This window comes from Neoarius graeffei, chromosome 5, assembly GCF_027579695.1.
Source record: "Neoarius graeffei isolate fNeoGra1 chromosome 5, fNeoGra1.pri, whole genome shotgun sequence".
Lineage (NCBI taxonomy): Eukaryota > Metazoa > Chordata > Actinopteri > Siluriformes > Ariidae > Neoarius > Neoarius graeffei.
This window is the reverse complement of record NC_083573.1, coordinates 28,928,016-28,942,710: the sequence shown is the minus strand read 5'-3', so window position 1 is coordinate 28,942,710 and position 14,695 is coordinate 28,928,016. Positions and strand designations below refer to the sequence as shown.

Below are 14,695 nucleotides of genomic sequence, written 5' to 3'. Positions count from 1 at the left end.
AGTAAAAAGCAAAAAAGTACACAGGCCCACTTCGATTATTAATTCAGTGGTGCTGAAAGTTCCAAACTGTCTTAACTTGTGAAGGCCTCTTAACTTCCTGTTCATGATCATAATTGACTACAGCTGGTAGCTTCTCTGTGCTAACATAAAAAGGGTTTGTTTGACAGCACTCATTGGAGTGACCAACACACAGTACAACAAAAAAGTCCAAGGAGCTCAGTGCAGATCTGAGAAAGAGGATCATAGATTTACACAAGAATGTGTCCTGAAACCATTTCTAAACAACTCCAGATTCCAAAAATCAACGTTTTGAACAACTATACACAAGTACAAGTTATTGGGAAGTGGAGCCATTTTGCTTGAGAGGCTGCTTTCCATGAAAGAAGCCCCTGCTCCAAAAGTGACGCCTTTAAGCTCGACTAAAGTTTGCAGCTGACCAAATGAACACACACACACACACACACACACACACACACACACAAAAAAAAAAAAAAGTGGTGGTAGCATCATGCACTGGGGCTGGTTTGCTGCCAGTGGAACTAATGCATTGCACAAAGTGGATGGAATCATAAAGAAGGAAGACTACCTCAAAATTTTTCAGCATAATCTCAAACCATCAGAAACTTGGAAACAATTGTGTTCCAACAAGACAGTGACCCCAAAATACACATCAAAGCTGGTTATGGAATGGATAAAGCAGGCTAACGTTAATCTTAAAACAAGTCCTAACCTTCAGCCTATTGAAAAATATATGACATGTAGTTAAAAGTCAAGACTGTACCAGGAAACGCACAAATTTAATTGAACTCCAACCAGAATTCTGCCAGAAGCTTGTTGATGGCTATCAAAAGCAGCTGGTCAAGGTGAAACTTCCTAATGGACATTTATCCAAATATTAGGTGTGATGTATGTATATTTTTGACCCCGTGTTGAATTCAGAAAACTCAAAATAAATTAAAACTTGTGCATTGAATTCTTGCTTTTTTTCTATTAAAAACGGATGCTGTACAAGGAGTCACTGTAGAAAAAGAACAGTTCAAAGAAATGACTAAAAGCCCAATATTGCCAAGACATTCATGTCCGTGCATGTAAACTTCTGACTGCAACTTTACGTGCATCTGTCGACACTCGTGTGACAAATGCTATATACAGCCGATGGCAATCTAGCAAAACTTGACTGGCCCAGTTTCCTTATTTTGTCTATGATTTCTTTTTATTTATGCTTATTGTACTTTATTTTCTAATCATTATCAAATTTTTTCATGCAGGTGTACAATTTCATTACTGAAAGTGTAACTCAAATTGATTTGCTGTCCACTCATGATTCAATTTTTCAATTTGTAATTTTTTGTAAATTCAGTGATTCAATTCAATAAACTCAACAGAGATTTGAGTCAGTGATTCAAGCTTCTTTCCAATATATTCTAACGCACCAAATATTTTCAGTTAAGATTTCCTAAGCATGTTTTTTGAATTACTGAGGTTTCTGACACCATCACTGCAATGGAAAAAAGGTTCTGTTATACGCCTAAAATGTACATATTTGCTTTTTCATGAAACAAAAATTTGTATTGTTAGTATTTTTTTTTCTTTTTTAACAGACATCTAATTTTTAGGTTTGTTTACCTGAAAATACTAACTATATTTAATATAAGACATAATGAACGTAATCGAAATAAAAATTTGTATTTTGTTTATTTTACAATGTTTATGCACTTAAAGTTGTTGCTAAAATATCTTAAGTGAAACTGTAATTGTTTATTGCATTTGTGCCTTAATGATGCTACTTTCTGACCTTATTCCATCATTCCTGTAATTCCTATATATTCTATCCACATTCACTGGACATGAGCAATTGCGCACCCCGATATCAGCTCAAATACTGTGAGTAGAGAAAAACAAAATGGCGGAGCGCATCAAGTCGGACATCTCACTTTATCAGGTATTTAAAAAGAAACAGAAATAGCTAAAAGAATATAGTCCCCCCCCCCCCCCCATATCTCCTGTTCCACATTCCAGCCCAGTCGGCTGCAGTAATGGACCTTTAAGTTGGTTTGCCAACTGCCAAAAAAACCCTAAAGAAGATGATGGTGGTGGTGGTGGACCATGTTAATGAACCAACTGAGGATGAAATAAAAACTCTACTCAAAAACAAAACCACAAAAAAATACAAAACAAACAAAGCAACAAAACATGGAATGAAAGTGTTTCATGGTAAGAATTTTTTTTTCAAGAATTATTATTATAGCATTTTTAACAAATTGCTACAGGTCACTTCGCTGGTTTGTTTACATTCTAAGCAGAAATTATTTTGTTGGACGTTTTGGACAAAGTTTTAATTTATCGAATTTGCAAAAAATAAAAATGCTCCGTTTCTCAAAATCCAGTGACTGTGGATAGAATAAAACTGTGATTCCACTCAATCTCGTTGTACATAGCTTATAGCCAACTTGGCACTACACACCTCGTCGGCTATCAGCTCACGTACAACTCAATTTTGTGGAATAACTGTTAGAAAATACTATATTATAAAGTGTGCGCGCGCACTGCAAAAAATTTAAAACTGAATTTGAGGAGAAAATGACTTAATACTAGTGAAATTATCTTGCTGCATGGACAGATATTTTTACTTGATAAGACATCTTAGAATAAGTTGGTTGCAATCTACAACCTCGATTCCAAAAAAGTTGGGACAAAGTACAAATTGTAAATAAAAACAAAATACAATGATGTGGAAGTTTCAAAATTCCATATTTTATTCAGAATAGAACATAGATGACATATCAAATGTTTAAACTGAGAAAATGTATCATTTAAAGAGAAAAATTAGGTGATTTTAAATTTCATGACAACAAAACATCTCAAAAAACTTGGGACGAGGCCATGTTTACCACTGTGAGACATCCCCTTTTCTCTTTACAACAGTCTGTAAACGTCTGGGGACTGAGGAGACAAGTTGCTCAAGTTTAGGGAGAGGAATGTTAACCCATTCTTGTCTAATGTAGGATTCTAGTTGCTCAACTGTCTTAGGTCTTTTTTGCTGTATCTTCCGTTTTATGATGCGCCAAATGTTTTCTATGGGTGAAAGATCTGGACTGCAGGCTGGCCAGTTCAGTACCCGGACCCTTCTTCTACGCAGCCATGATGCCGTAATTGATGCAGTATGTGGTTTGGCATTGTCATGTTGGAAAATGCAAGGTCTTCCCTGAAAGAGACGTCGTCTGGATGGGAGCATATGTTGCTCTAGAACCTGGATATACCTTTCAGCATTGATGGTGTCTTTCCAGATGTGTAAGCTGCCCATGCCACACGCACTAATGCAACCCCATACCATCAGAGATGCAGGCTTCTGAACTGAGCGCTGATAACAACTTGGGTCGTCCTTCTCCTCTTTAGTCCGAATGACGCGGCGTCCCTGATTTCCATAAAGCACTTCAAATTTTGATTCGTCTGACCACAGAACAGTTTTCCACTTTGCCACAGTCCATTTTAAATGAGCCTTGGCCCAGAGAAGACGTCTGCGCTTCTGGATCATGTTTAGATACGGCTTCTTCTTTGAACTATAGAGTTTTAGCTGGCAACGGCGGATGGCACGGTGAATTGTGTTCACAGATAATGTTCTCTGGAAATATTCCTGAGCCCATTTTGTGATTTCCAATACAGAAGCATGCCTGTATGTGATGCAGTGCCGTCTAAGGACCCGAAGATCACGGGCACCCAGTATGGTTTTCCGGCCTTGACCCTTACGCACAGAGATTCTTCCAGATTCTCTGAATCTTTTGATGATATTATGCACTGTAAATGATGTGTTCAAACTCTGCAATTTTACACTGTCGAACTCCTTTCTGATATTGCTCCACTATTTGTCGGCGCAGAATTAGGGGGACTGGTGATCCTCTTCCCATCTTTACTTCCGAGAGCCGCTGCCACTCCAAGATGCTCTTTTTATACCCAGTCATGTTAATGACCTATTGCCAATTGACCTAATGAGTTGCAATTTGGTCCTCCAGCTGTTCCTTTTTTGTACCTTTAACTTTTCCAGCCTCTTATTGCCCCGTCCCAACTTTTTTGAGATGTGTTGCTGTCATGAAATTTCAAATGAGCCAATATTTGGCATGAAATTTCAAAATGTCTCACGTTCAACATTTGATATGTTGTCTATGTTCTATTGTGAATACAATATCAGTTTGAGATTTGTAAATTATTGCATTCAGTTTTTATTTACAATTTGTACTTTGTCCCAACTTTTTTGGAATCGGGGTTATAGAACTAGGTTTAATAATGGCAGAGTTGGTGTCTTGTATTCTTCTAATAGGAAATGCTGGATCGTTTCAACTAGGGGTCGACCGATAATCGGCCTGGCCGATATATCGGGCCGATATTCTGCATTTTTAGGGTTATCGGTATCGGCCATAATTTCCACCGATATGCTGATAACATGCCTTTTTTCAGCCATTTCGTTCCTAACGCGACTGTCACTGCACGTCCTTTCCTGCACTCGCCTCTCTAAGTTCAAGAACACGGTCCCGCCCACCACAACATCTGATTTGTTTGGCTCAAGAGATATAGCCAATCGACACGTGTAGCTAAACGCTGTGAACTGTTTCAAGGCAGCCGTACGGGCACTCGGGCAGAAGCAGATCCCACTTCAAGGTAAGGACACGCTGCTTTTGCCGCAATAAGTCACAAACACACAAGTTGCAAAAGCACAACACCATTATATGTTTACATTCTTCATCTACTACTCGTTAAAATTGTCCATTTGCATCTGTGTAGCCAGGCAAACTTAGCTTACGGAAGGAAGCACTTGAATTAGCCTACAACCAACTAGTCTCGCTGAAACTACATGTAATGCTTCCTTCACTACAATATAATCCTCCTAAATTGGGAATATAGGCTTGGGCATTAAAAGCATTAGAATGTAGATGGTTACTTGTTAAGTTGTTACATAATAGGGAGTGATAGCCTACTTTATGTTTGATTTTACTTTTTAAAAAATGCTGCAGGCAGCTCCCTACACTTGATTTGTTATTTAAAAACTACTTGAAGTTGATAAGTCTTACTTGGTTCTTAGTGTAAAAGAATCCAGAGTGTATTTTCATTTATTTTCCACTGAAAATGGTGAGCTGTAATATAGTAGGGAGTGATTTATTTTTTATTGGTGAATATTTTATTATTATTTTATTTCTCATTTTATTCTAACTAATGTTTGACTTTATTGTACAAATGCTGCTGGCATCTCCCTGCACAAAATTTCATGTTCAATTTTACAATTAAACATACATTTCATGGATATGAAGGTCTGTGTCAGTGTGTGCTATGTTTAATTTCATGTGAATTATAATGTTTACATTTATCGGTTGCACATATCGGTTATCGGCATCCCAATTCCATAATAATCAGTATCGGTATCGGCCCTGAAAAAAAACATATCGGTCGATCCCTAGTTTCAACTATTTTCAAGACATTTTTCACTTGCTAAGATATCATTTTTTGCAGTGTGTGTGTGTGTGTGTGTGTGTGTGTGTGAGAGAGAGAGAGAGAGTGAGAGAGAATAACCAAACTTAGAAAAAAAATCACTAGTGTTCATGTTAAAGTGACAGAAATGAGGACGAAATGCCCCAAACCTGTGGAGGGTCAGGAGGGTGAGTTTGCTCTGAGGGAGTGTCTGGGAGTGCTGATGATTGATTGAGAGTTGGTTCTCCATGCAGTTCTCCCTGACCTTCAGAAAGTGGACCCATGCTCTCTACTCCAGACTCCTATACAAGAACACAGATCAAACTTTAATTTATATTCCATGACCTAATTTCCTCAGCCAACTTCATAACCCATTTTCTCAGCATTTAACTGCTAATATTAACATCACTGAGGTTTTCATCTACCAATCATTTGCACACAAGACCTGAAGAAAATGTACCTAATGCATCTTTGGTCGTGTACCATTTTTATTAGCTCATCCGGCTGCAGAGGAGCTTATGCGAGTATGCGTCGTTGTCCGTCCACGATTTACAAAAATCGCTGCTACTCCTACTACAGGATTGATCGAAATCCGATCGATCTCACATACAAATGTTCCCCAGGTGGATGTGCATAAAAGTTGTCAATATGGTGGTGCCATCGGTCATATTTATGATTTTATGGGCGTCTTAGCTGGTATGAGCTACAGCCTCACTGAGGCCTTTTTTTTTTTTTAGGTCGCAAAAAGTTTTGGACATAGCACATACCCAGTGGTGCTTTTTTGACTACTGAATCTGGTTGCGCATATTTATATAAGCATAACAGAAGAAATTTATACACTTAAACACTTAGAATGAAGCATGTGGCACAGTGACCTCAACTACTGCAGACTCTAAACTGGAATTGCTGTCTCCTTGATTCCTTATCCAATGCCCTTCATAGTTGTCAGTGTTGATGCCGGCAGTTAATGATAAACATTGTAAGAGCTGTGAAGAAAAACCCAAGAACAACAGTCAGTGACATCATCAACAAGCTCCACAGGGCAGGGATGAAGGCCATACCACAAGATGCAAACCACTCATCAGCAGTAAGATTCAGAAAGCCTTATTGGAATTCACAAAGAAATATGGAAATGAGCCACAAACGTTCTGGAACCAAGATGAAGTGATGGAAAGGCCAAAGTGTGGAGAAAGAAAAGATCTGCTCATGAACCAAAATGTACAAGTTCATTGGTGAAGTATGGTAGAGGTAGAGCCATGGCTTGGCTGTTTCTGAATAGAGTTCACTAATTTTTACTGATGATGTAACTCATGATGCGAGCAGCAGAGTCAATTCAGAAGTCTACAGAAACCTTCTGTCTGCCAATTTACAGAGATCTAATGGGGAGGAACTTCATCATGCAGCAAGATGGTGACCTAAAACACTAGAACAAGGCCATTGAGCAAGGTTCATAACCCCCAAGTGCTCAGATGCATAAATGAGATAAATGCAAATTTCTCAGGATAAGGGCATCTGCCAAATGCCACAAATGTAACAGGGGAAGCCATGGCTTAATGATTAGAGAAGCAGCTTTGGGACCAAAAGGTTGCTGGTTCAATTCGCTAGACCAGCTCAAGTGGTCTGTGGCTGAACTGCCCTTGAGCAAGGTACCTAACGCCCAACCGCTCCCCAGACTGCTCTGGGTATGTTGTATGTCACTTTGGATACAAGTGTTTGCCAAATGCCATTAATGCAATGTAAATGAGGCTCGAGATCTCATCTCATATCATCTCTAGCCACTTTATCCTTGTATAGGGTCGCAGGCAAGCTGGAGCCTATCCCAGCTGACTACGGGCGAAAGGCGGGGTACACCCTGGACAAGTCGCCAGGTCATCACAGGGCTGACACATAGACACAGACAACCATTCACACTCACATTCACACCTACGGTCAATTTAGAGTCACCAGTTAACCTAACCTGCATGTCTTTGGACTGTGGGGGAAACCGGAGCACCCGGAGGAAACCCACGCGGACACGGGGAGAACATGCAAACTCCGCACAGAAAGGCCCTCGCCGGCCACGGGGCTCGAACCCGGACCTTCTTGCTGTGAGGCGACAGCACTAACCACTACACCACCGTGCCGCCCAGGCTCGAGATCATGCTGTACAAATGACCAAGAGCCAAATATTTTCCCGTCCAGCCCGATCTAACTCAGTCAATAAGCGTTTTTATCATATGACCTTTTTAACTAACACATACAGTGGAAAACAAACAACGAATGAATACTTTGCGAAAAGGAAGACAAAGTGTCAGGTTCGTAATCTAAATTTCCTTTTTTCCTTCACTTGTATATAGAAACTACATAGCAAGCTGTCTAACTCTTTAGAGGGGATGACTTATGCATCTTTCCTCCTTAACCTCAGCAAGAAATGTTTTGAAAACGTTCATGTTGTACTTAGGGTTTTTTTTAATGGTGTTTTCTCCTTGTTGTCCTTTGATAAACAAGTGAATTTCTTCGCTCAAAAGTACCTTTTTTTCCATTTTCTTCGACAATTTCAGCTTGCTCGATTAGGTCCGTGTTTGATAAATCTGGATAATTAAATTCATTTTCACTATGCTCACTTGTGTCGCTCATTTTTCAAAGTAACACTGCAAAAAAACGAAAACTGAATTTGAGGAGAAAATTCCTTAATAGTTAAGAGTTGGTGTCTTGTATTCTTCTAATAGGAAATGCTAGATCGTTTCAACTATATTCAAGATATTCTAACTTAAGATATCATTAGACACCGACTCTGAGATTATTAAAACTAGTTCTAGGTTGTAACCAACTTATTCCAAGATGTTTTGTCAAGTAAAATTATCTGTCCATGCAGCAAGATAATTTCACTAGTATTAAGGAATTTTCTCCTCAAATTCAGTTTTCGTGTTTTTGCAGTGAACAATTCAGAACAAAATGAAAACGACGGAAACCAGGGAAATGGGTCCGTGGGTCACATACTGCTTTTTCTGGACCGGATTCAAAAATCTGTATCTGCCCAATCACATGACTTTTCCCAATGGTTTTAATAAGTGTGCGCGCGCGAGGGTCCATACAGGTCATATGAGTGTTATTTACTTTAAGACTGTTTCTATTCTTTTGCTCACCTAAAAATTGTGCTATCTGCCACCAACAAAGGAATTAGCCTTGCTGTTCCAACGCTTTCACAGGGGACTGTATTTAGTGTGCAATCACATACGTGTGCCAATGATTACCTCGCCCGTGACGGAGTAAAGAAAGAAAGTGCGGTTTGTTTGTTTGTGTGTGTTAACAATCTAGCGTCTAGATGGTTGCACCGATTTGACTTCAAATTTTCAGGGTAGGTGGGCAATGGTCCGTAGATTACCTGATTAAATTTTGGGGGTAATCAGGTCAAGGTCACCAGAAAAGTCAACCGTTCAGTCAAAATAACATTTTTCATTATAACTCAAAAACGGTTGCCGATAGACAAATGTTTACTATTATGAGCATATAGGAACTCCCATATGTCCCTTCATTTGGCACCATGATCTTTGACCTTGAGTGACCCTAAAAGGTCAAACTCAAGGTCCTGGCTTTTCAGAGGGCTGTAACTTGAAAACGGTTGATGGTAGACCGATATTTACCATTATCAACTTATAGGAAGTGCCATATGGGCTTTCATTTGGCACCATGACCTTTGACCTGGAATTACTTTGAAATGTCAAACTCAAGGTCATGGATTTTCATAGAACTATAACCTGACAGCTGATTATTAAGAAATATTACCATTATCAACATACAGGTATAAAAGAAGTGCTGCCGGGAGAGATTTGTTTTGCCTGGCAACACGTGTTTGAAGGGCTGTGCTCGTTTGCCATCAGTTGCTCACGATATCGTACCATATATATCGAGTTAAACGATGTCTTTAATGTACTGCAAGTAGAGGGCGCGAATACGTTTAGCGCCAAAATTATTCATTCAATCAATGAGTCTTGAGACGAGGCCATGGAGACATGGGGGACGTAATTAGCGGCTTGCAGCATCTGTAGCAGAGCGCATTGAAGCAGAGCGCCTAATTTCTAGTGCACACGCCCTGAGTAACTGAAAGCGCCATTTGTAAATAAAAACGTTTTTGGTTGGAACAGGTTGCAAGCATGAATTTCCGTCGATTTCTGGCATGAAACATGCTTTAAATCAAGTGAAAATTGATGACAACCTGCTACAGAACCGGGAGATATGCATGAAATATGTCATATATGGGATTTTCAAGTGAGTAAACGATATCGTATCGTACCCCCGAAAATCGTGCATGATTGAGTATCGCGAGCTGTGAGCACAGCCCTACTTGTTTGTTATGCAGTGTGCAGCACGTCATCAATAATGCCCCTTTTCCACCAAAGCAGTTCTAGGGCTGGTTCAGGGCCAGTGCTTAGTTTGGAACCGGGTTTTCTGTTTCCACTGACAAAGAACTGGCTCTGGGGCCAGAAAAACCGGTTCCAGGCTAGCACCAACTCTCTGCTGGGCCAGAGGAAAGAACCGCTTACGTCAGCAGAGGGGGCAGAGTTGTTAAGACCAACAACAATAAGACCGTGAAAGATCGCCATTTTTAAGCGTCGAGAAGCAGCAGCTGTACAAACGCGAAGTCATCCATTATTATTATTGTTGTTGCTGCTGCTGCTTCTTCTGTGTTGTTTTTGCTTCAATATTTGCGCCAAGGTTTAAGCAAATGTAGCGACGTAACTGACATATACAGCGACGTAATGACGTACACAGCGACGTAATGACGTGGCACCGTGAGCTATGGAAAAGCAAACTGGTTCTCAGCTGGCTCGCAAGTTGAACGAGTTGTGAACCAGCACCAGCACTGGCCCCGAACCAGCCCTGGAACTGATTTGGTGGAAAAGGGGTATATGTGAAGTCATGTAAAAGTGGCACATCAGTGAGCGCAGTCTCATTTAGTGGACATGTTTCTCCTCAATTCCTCCTGTCCTGTCTTCACATCCTCAGAGGAATACACACGAGTGAGGCAAAGAATCAAGGAGGAACATTTAAAGAAGTGAGGAGCACCCAGATGCCTTGCCAGGCCTACCTTAATTACACAACACTCACCTTTACCTCTGGAGCAAGAATGGTCCAACTGTTGCCATTGGTGCCGCTGTTGTCAGCCATCACTCACCGATGGCTTTGTTCAGCAACTGCAACACACAAAAGGAATCAACATCTCTGCAGCCAGATTAGGTAACAGAGTGGCAGATTAATTTGCATGCGCCATCATATATTTGAATCCTGAATGACAGGGCTTTGTTTGCCGATACGATAAAGAATAAGGAGTGAAAGGAAACTAGCAGACCTATGACATCATGGAGAGAAAACAGAGTGGCTTAAAGTTTCCTACAGGATTTGAAGTTGCTGGAAATACTACAGTCTTCATTAGTAGTTATCGCACACTGTGCTGTCAGCTACACTGGGCCTTTCCTTTCGACAGCAAATGTTTTGGCAGAGACCTGCGTAACTCAGGAAGTCACTGACAGTGCAAAAGGGAAGAAAAAAAAAACCCACACACATTTTAAAGACGGAAATGGACGCCTCTTGGCATCACTGGTGAAAAAACAAAAAAACAAACAAATAAACAAACAAAAAAAAAAACAGTTACTGCTCAAGTCTTCAAAACAAGGGAGAAAACTAGAAATGGGTGTCTTCCAACTAGGTCACCCATTTGAGTTTACAATTGATCCCTACATTTCAATTCAAGATGATCCTCATATCACCGATATTCAAACGTTTACCAAAGTAGGAAGAAGGTATCAAGAATATTTTATGGATGGCGTAAAAGAAAAAACAAAACCCTGAGTTTAACAACACCACAGCACTCCAAAAAAACTAATCAGATACTTTGTGACACACTTCACACTACATTAAGGATCTTTTAAATCCCTGTCACAGTAATTTGGGTCCGCTAATAGAAATTCCCCCTTGAGAGGTGGGTAAATGCAGCCCTGGGCTGTGATGGGAACTCAGGATATAGTGGAATTAGATAAGAACTAAAAATAAGGCTGCAAGAAAGGCTGCTCTATTGAGCTGAAAGTTTAATAGATGGAACCGTTTCAAAAAAAAAAAACAGGTTGGATGATAAAGGCAGTGGGGTTAGATATTATACATGTTTACATCTTAATTTTCTGAATAATAAAGTGCATTAGCAATTTGTATCCATATAAGGTGAACTCTACTGCATGTTATCTTGAACAAATTCATGTCTGTTGATTTAAAGATGCTTGCACTTCGCATTAATCTTCAGCCAACACTGGATAACTCCTCTGTCTACATTGAGGGTGGGGAAGACACATTTTGTTATATGCGACTTCATGCATGCACGCATTTACGTATTCCTATAATGTTACGATTTACCCTTACTGTGCAGAGCAGGTATTTCCCCTGTTTCAGCTAGCCAAGCTGAAATATTCTCTGATGCATCAGTTTAATTATTTGGTGGAAGAATGGTGTCTAGTCAAAGAGTTAATTCACAAAAGGAGTCTGAGCCACTATGCAATTTCTTGAGCACCAGAACAATCTTAAAGTTAAGGACGCACAAATCCAAGCGTCTACATCGATAATCAAGGCTGAAATTTGGTATCAGACTAACTTTACGATCAAATCAACTGACGCAGGTGGCACAGTGGTGCACTTTGTAAGGAATTTTGCACGTCTCTGTTCACGTGTTTCCTGTGGATTCAAACTATTTCTTTCATTACCACCAAAATTTGGAAAAAAAAGTTCCTCAGGCCATCAAATTGCCAAACAATTTTTTCTTTTTCTAAAAAAGGTAAACTTTATATTGTAGAAGAAGAACAAATCAAAAACTAAATCTTAATTATTTTAAATTAACTTTGTATAAATTCAAAATTCTGGCATTTGTTAAAGTCGGATTGTCTCCTTTTCACCATATATATCAATTATTTTTAACAAAAGTTAACTGGGGGTTAACGAGACAACTTTCAGTTCATTTAGCCCCTAGGCACAAAACTTCAAAAACAACGTAGATAAATAAATAAAATCAATCAATCAGTCTCTATTGTGTGGGCGGCACGGTGGTGTAGTGGTTAGCGCTGTCGCCTCACAGCAAGAAGGTCCGGGTTCGAGCCCCGTGGCCGGCGAGGGCCTTTCTGTGCGGAGTTTGCATGTTCTCCCCGTGTCCGCGTGGGTTTCCTCCGGGTGCTCCGGTTTCCCCCACAGTCCAAAGACATGCAGGTTAGGTTAACTGGTGACTCTAAATTGACCGTAGGTGTGAATGTGAGTGTGAATGGTTGTCTGTGTCTATGTGCCAGCCCTGTGATGACCTGGCGACTTGTCCAGGGTGTACCCCGCCTTTCGCCCGTAGTTAACTGGGATAGGCTCCAGCTTGCCTGCGACCCTGTAGAACAGGATAAAGCGGCTACAGATAATGAGATGAGATGAGTCTCTATTGTAAACTGTGTCTCTGTTGTGTTTCTCCCAATGTGCACAGATTATACATAATGCCAGTTAAAATTTTGGACACACAAGATTGAATATATATTATTCACTGAGTTTAAACATTTAATAAACGTGATTCACCGGTTTCCTCTCATGTTCAGAAAGCATGCAATATATATTGTGTTGGAGTGAATGATGCTCTGTGATGAAGCAGCATCCCAGAGGACTCCCTAAAGTGAATGACGCATGAAATGGAATGACGAATGACAGGTAGTAAATTTGAACAAATAAATGGTCCCTTGTCATTCAGATTCTTACAAATGGAATAACGATTGAAATCTTTAGTTTTAGACCTCCCTAGGATAAGATAAGTGGGTGCTTGGTGGGATATCAGCTTTTACAAATGGAATGACAGGGTTTCTATATGTATTGACTTACTTTGAGCTAATGTTGTCAGTGATATCACCTTTTACAAATGGAATGATAAGGTTTCTAGGTGGAATGACATACTTTGAGGCAATGTTATCAGTGATATCAAATTAACAAATGGAATGACATTGTTTCTAGGGTTAGGGTTAGGTTATAGGTGATATCACTGATAACATTGCCTCAAAGTATGTCATTCCACCTAAAAACACTGTCATTCCATTTGTAAAAGGGGATATCACTGATAACATTAGCTTAAAGTATGTCATTCCACCTGGAAACGCTGTCATTCCATTTGTAAAGGTGATATCACTGATAACCTCAAAGTATGTCATTCCACTTAGAAACAATGTCGTTCCATTTCATGAGCTGAAAGCATGTCATCCCACCTACATTTCAATCGTTATTCCATTTATAAGAATCTGAATGACAAGGGACCATTTATTGTTCAAATCACTAGCTGTCATTCGTCATTCCATTTCATGCGTCATTCACTTTAGGGAGTCCCCATCCCAGCTCGGATGTATTCCCTCCTGTGTTCCTAGGATAGGCTCTGGATCCACCTCGACCTTGACCAGGTTACCAAAGATGAATAAATCAACTGATGCGGTCTGCATCATCATCATCATCATGGTTCTTATGTTTTATACAACTTAAGAAGACACACTGAGGATCAGCTCAATTATTACAGTGATGCCCAGATCATGAATACCCAAGCTGTGATATGGATACTGCATCGAAAACAGGACTGTAAGGGAAGGACTTTCGGATCGGTACAACCCTGCCTTACTCTTAACTTCAAGTGCATTGATTTTGTTATGAGACATTAGTATGCTGAAGATAAATGACGCAATCATTTATCTGTCAGAAAATCCTTTCCTGAATTATTTAAATGTTATTTCCTTTCATCTGCCAGAACACCACCACCATTAATGCCTTTCATTTTTCCATCTCGTCCCAGCTCAAAAAATTGACCAAACAAGGTAAAAGTTTTTCTTAACATTAAATCTGCTGGAACTGCTTAAGGGCTCTGTCCCAAACCCCCTACCTCAGCGCCCTACACTGGGGAATGAAACAAACCCCTCAACATGTACTGCACTACAGTATTTATGTACAACATTCAGTCACTTCAACAAATGTAAACGCTGTAAATAAAGTTTAAAATGGCGCCCTTACAACAAGAAAGCGAATTTGGATAAACCTGAGTTTGCTTATCATACATAATTATCTTTCTAAGTGTTCATATCAACAAATCTCTTAGCCGTGGGCGGAATTCCAAAAGGACTCCTCCTCCCTGTATAGGCGCACTATATAGAACATCAAGTCACGGCTTTCGACGCTTTGTGTAGTGCACTATAGAGCCGACAGAGTCTTTTTGGTATAC

General features: G+C 39.9%; 1 protein-coding gene across 2 annotated transcripts in view; it reads right to left on the bottom strand.

Moving 5' to 3' along the window:
- pbxip1b (pre-B-cell leukemia homeobox interacting protein 1b) overlaps positions 1-14,695 on the bottom strand; it is a 39,611-nt gene that overhangs the window by 24,674 nt on the left and 242 nt on the right. For both annotated transcript variants that reach the window (XM_060921465.1, XM_060921466.1), the window contains exons 2-3: positions 10,546-10,631; positions 5,628-5,759 (exon numbers count right to left, since the gene is read on the bottom strand). In XM_060921465.1, coding sequence (XP_060777448.1) covers positions 5,628-5,759; positions 10,546-10,605 — 192 coding nt within the window. In that variant the 5' untranslated portion in view covers positions 10,606-10,631. The remainder of the gene's footprint in view (positions 1-5,627; positions 5,760-10,545; positions 10,632-14,695) is intronic.